Source organism: Morone saxatilis, unplaced genomic scaffold, assembly GCF_004916995.1.
Source record: "Morone saxatilis isolate NCDOM2014 unplaced genomic scaffold, NCSU_SB_2.0 Contig16, whole genome shotgun sequence".
Taxonomy (NCBI): domain Eukaryota; kingdom Metazoa; phylum Chordata; class Actinopteri; family Moronidae; genus Morone; species Morone saxatilis.
In genome coordinates this window covers 9,679,465-9,683,967 of record NW_023339718.1, presented here as the reverse complement: position 1 = coordinate 9,683,967, position 4,503 = coordinate 9,679,465, and the positions used below count along the sequence as shown (strand labels likewise).

The following is a 4,503-nucleotide window of genomic DNA, read 5'->3' as shown; positions in this document are numbered from 1 at the left end:
CACATTCCTCGTAGGCGTAAAAACCTACTTGGCAATAAACAAAATTCTGATTCTGATTCTGAGTTAATCACTCACTTATTGAGTAAGATCCATATTAAGATATCTATTTATGTACAGAACATTTTCTATCTATTGCACAAACAGAACAATGCTAGATCTCCGCTTCGCATCTGCAAAATATAACTCAAAGAGGAATAGCCCTTTGAACATCATCTAAATTGAACACAGCATAGACTGGCTCACACACACAACATCACACGCACTGACCTGGTGTGGAGCATTTTTTGTGGTTACGAGTGAAGCGCACTGCAGTGATGCCAAAAGGGCTTTTCTTCACTCCGGTGGTCTTCTTCAGCAGCTCCAGGGCACAGCGTGGGTCATTATATAAACCAACAGGTGGCGACACTTCTTTCACATGGCCAAACCTCTAATAGGGGGAGATAAAAGGGGAATGAGATAGATAAATATTAGAATGGGAGAAGAAAGGGAAAGAGAATTGGAAAAATGCATCTGAAGTCTCTAGCACACATTGAAATAATACAATTGAATGATTAATAGCGCTTTCTGTTGATGAAACTGAGATTAGCACTGTTTTAAAATGACAAATAATCCACTTATTTTCTCATACCAGTGTTCATCTGGACCAAAAAACAAATCCAGCTGTGAATATTTGCTTTATCCACAGGAACAAAAAATTATAGAGCATCTTTTCACAGAGAAAGAGACAACAAATCCAAAGAAACTGCCCACAGCCTACACGTAGACAATACTAAGTCTGTAACCATACTATTAGCCTTGTGGGTGTTTACTGCTCATTACCCCCCAGAAAGCAGAATTGGTGGATAGATGAAATTGGAGCCACAACTTTGATCTGAAGAAAGGCCATGTTTTTACCTCGAGTTTGATGAGTCTAAGCTTTACTTTTCAAGCCTCAGCTGTACCTCTGCCCCATTCAGATCATGTGAGATGATATAATGTTTACCATGTTCACCATTTTAGTTAAGCATGTTAGGATTACTCTCAGTGGTTAGCATTAAATACAGTCCAACAATTTAGAATTTTGCTCAATGAAAGGTTAATGGACCAGTATGTAGGATTTAATGGCATCTAGCAGTGTAGTTGCTGATTGTAATGCCCTCGCATCACCCTCCCCGTCCAAGTATGTAGGGGTGTTTACTGTACAAACTTAGGAGTTCAACATGGGGGACTCTGTGGAAGAGGTTCAGCTCTCTCTGTAGATAAAAATAATTCATTCTGAAGCAACAAAAACCAAAAACACAATGATTCTTATTTTCAGGTGATACTTAAGGTTATATTATCTTACATTATATTATATTATACTATATTCCATTTCTGCCAATAGAACCTCCTAAATGTTACACACTAGACCTTAAAGGGGGGCTTAAATGTCTGTACCAAATTTCATAACAATCCAATGTTTAAAATTTCACTCAACTCAACGACAAGTCAGGGGGTCACCAAAATAGGATTTATTATCTAGGATACAAAATTCAATAGAAATCCATCCTATAGTTGTTGAGATATTTCAGTCAAAAGTACAGAAAGCTCTTAAGATGCAAAAAGAATATTCCATGTGCACATAAGGTGACATGTATGGGGTTGTTGATTATGGCTAAACACATCTGACCATATGTTTTGAAAAGCCAGGACTCAAGAGCAAATCCTTTCACAGTTCTCTGATATTTCAGTCTGGACCAAAGTGGTGGACCATCCATCCATCTGACCTTTAGATATACAGACTGCCATCCATGGAGCCATACCACTTACTCAAAACACACTTAACTCAATTCAGAGAAAGGTGAAAAAAAAAAAAAAAACAGAACAGAAAAGAATAAAAGAGAGCAAAATGCATACAGACAGAACAAAGTGGTGAGATGAGGAGAGAGAAAATGAGATGAATCTCCAACCCAAAAATAATGATGCACACAATCAGGTACATAATGTTCTTTGAGTGTTTTGCTGATATCGGAGCTGATTCAGTGCTGCAACTGCTTGGCAGCTTCACTTCCAGGGTATAAATGTGTTTATCTGATAGCCTATTATAACAACATAGGCAATCAAGGGACTGAAAAAGATAAGTTGCATTTTCAGTCACAATAACTGAAGGTGAACTGCGTTTCAATGTAACTCTAAATTTATCTTCATCCTCTCAGAACTGAACCATTCAGCTGGTTATCAAATACAACAGAGGAATAAAAGAGTGTGATTACTTCAATACCAGCATGTCCACATTAACAACAACATACCAACACCACCCTCTCCACACACACACACACACACACACACACACACACACACACTCTGGATTAGTTCCCCAGATGACATTCAAACTATAAGAATTATCATAAATATAACCCATTTGTTGGAAAGACGCCAATCATTGATTGGTACTTTCCATTTAAGCAAGATTCAGCCTATGAAAAAAAGTTGTGGGGTAATGAAAATTGTGTTAGTAATGCACAGTTGCATTATTGAGCTTTTAGTCGAAAAGGAGAAATGGGAGGAAAAGAAGTACAAGTAAAGGGGTGTCGCTGGAGGAGGAAATCGCGAGGGGAGAGGAAAACTGACTGAGATGGGAAGTGACGGAGATGGGAAGTGTTTGAGTTAGAAACTGAGTGAGTATTTGAAGAGAAGAAAGAAGAGGGGCGGGAGTTACAAGACATGCTGTTTCAAGGCCAAAAAAAACTGTGTTCATTTAAAGCCGGTTGTAGAACTGGTCTTTGTGGCCATCTGTCAATCCAGCACTACTCTAGTGGCTCGACTGGCTTTGATAACATCTTATTCATGGGCACGTTTCTCTGTTCAACCGATTGACTGAACTTTGTTTGCACTTCATATTGATGCTTCATCTAATTTAAAGGTGGATTTATTGTTTTTTATGCTTCCTGTTGTTCTATTTTAAAACCTATATGATGGGAAATGCCTAAAGAATAGTTTTGAAAGTCATGCCCAGAGCCAGCAGGTTGTCCATGCAAGGTGCCTCTGTGGGAACCTCGGTGACAGAACGTCTTAACGTCTGTTAATGTGGACTAATGAGGCCACAGAGTGATGGAACAACAGAAGTAGTCTAAGTGCCATCGTGTCCTTCTGGCACCAAACAAAACCTCAGTTCCACTGAGTGTATACTAAGCATAAAGAGAATTTGACAGGCCATACAACTACATATAAAATCAATATGCAGTCTGGACTGCACAAAAAACGCACTGAAAAGGTTTCAACTTAAGCAAAAAAGTTGCACTCATTTTCTTTCTCACTTTCTTTCTCTGGCCTCATGCTTTGTTAGGGCATTTACCGTGTGTCAATGACACCCACTGAACTGAATGTCTGCGAGTGTTTGTAAGTGTTCCAGGATAAACAAAGGAGGGAAACTGGGAGACAATAACCAAATTAAATTGAGTTCTTCGTCAATTTTGTGATCAGTCAGAGACTGAGCTGTCACACAAACACAGCACAGAAACTGCACACACACGGCCAGTTACACCAAAGACAAATTTGTGTGAATCAAGAAAAGCAAAAATTCACTTAACATTCAGTCTGAACAAACCTTTTTACAACATTTATGACAATTATTCATTATTTCCACTGCAGCCTTTTAACAAGATCTCATATATAATGTAATATATGATAATTAATTTGCCGAACATTGTACTCACTCCTTTAGCTTCATGTTGCAACCCATATAGAGTCACCATTGCTGGAATTAGCAAGAGAAAAGTTTGTTCATTTTCAGGAGGTCAGCTACAGAAAAGGATTGAGTGATTTTGAATGGGTTTTAGGGCTTAAGGCTCCACGCTTCTCAGTTTTGTGTTATTTATAAATAAAAACTGGACGATTCACAGCATTTGATTTTTATTAAAATGTGTACAAATTTATTTTTACTCCCAAATAAAAGTGAAAGAGTTTTTTGTATATAAAAGGTTGTGAAGCACTAAGAGAGAACATGGACTCAAGGATGAAACAACATGTGAATGGAAAAGTTTGAGTAGAGATAAAAATATCCATAAATGAGGAGAAAGAAGAAATAAACTAAAACATTAGTAAAGGAAAGGGAAATAGAATGAAACAGAGATACAGAATAGTCCTTAGAAAATATCCAGAGTAAAAGAATTAAAAGAATGGGAGTTAATGGAGAAATGGATATGAGGGAAGAGAAAATGATATGGATAAGGATGGGTGGGGGAGCAAGGGCAAGGGGAATCGAGGAAAATGCATGTTTTCACAAAGTGTCGTGTTGATGCTTTGATACTGGGAAATTGGGAAGTCAAAGGGAGGAGAAGAGGCGAGAACTGGAAGATTCCAGCTGTTCCTCTTATCTTCCCCTCCCTCCCTCCTTCCATCATTCCCTCGTTTCCTCTCCATGCCTCTGCAGGGAAACAGTGTCAGATGGAACCGGACTCACAGGGAGACGAAGATCTAAGAAAACTGTCGCTCTCAGTTCTGCATCGGAGATGACTTGTGACACGTGCGCGCACACACACACAC

At 38.7% G+C, this 4,503-nt stretch overlaps 1 protein-coding gene across 1 annotated transcript in view; it reads right to left on the bottom strand.

The window, feature by feature from the left end:
• The window catches only part of stpg2 (sperm-tail PG-rich repeat containing 2), a gene marked incomplete in the record, with an annotated part of 58,133 nt that overhangs the window by 30,827 nt on the left and 22,803 nt on the right, over positions 1–4,503 (bottom strand). The window contains 1 exon segment of the mRNA XM_035658223.1: positions 268–427. Coding sequence (XP_035514116.1) covers positions 268–427 — 160 coding nt within the window.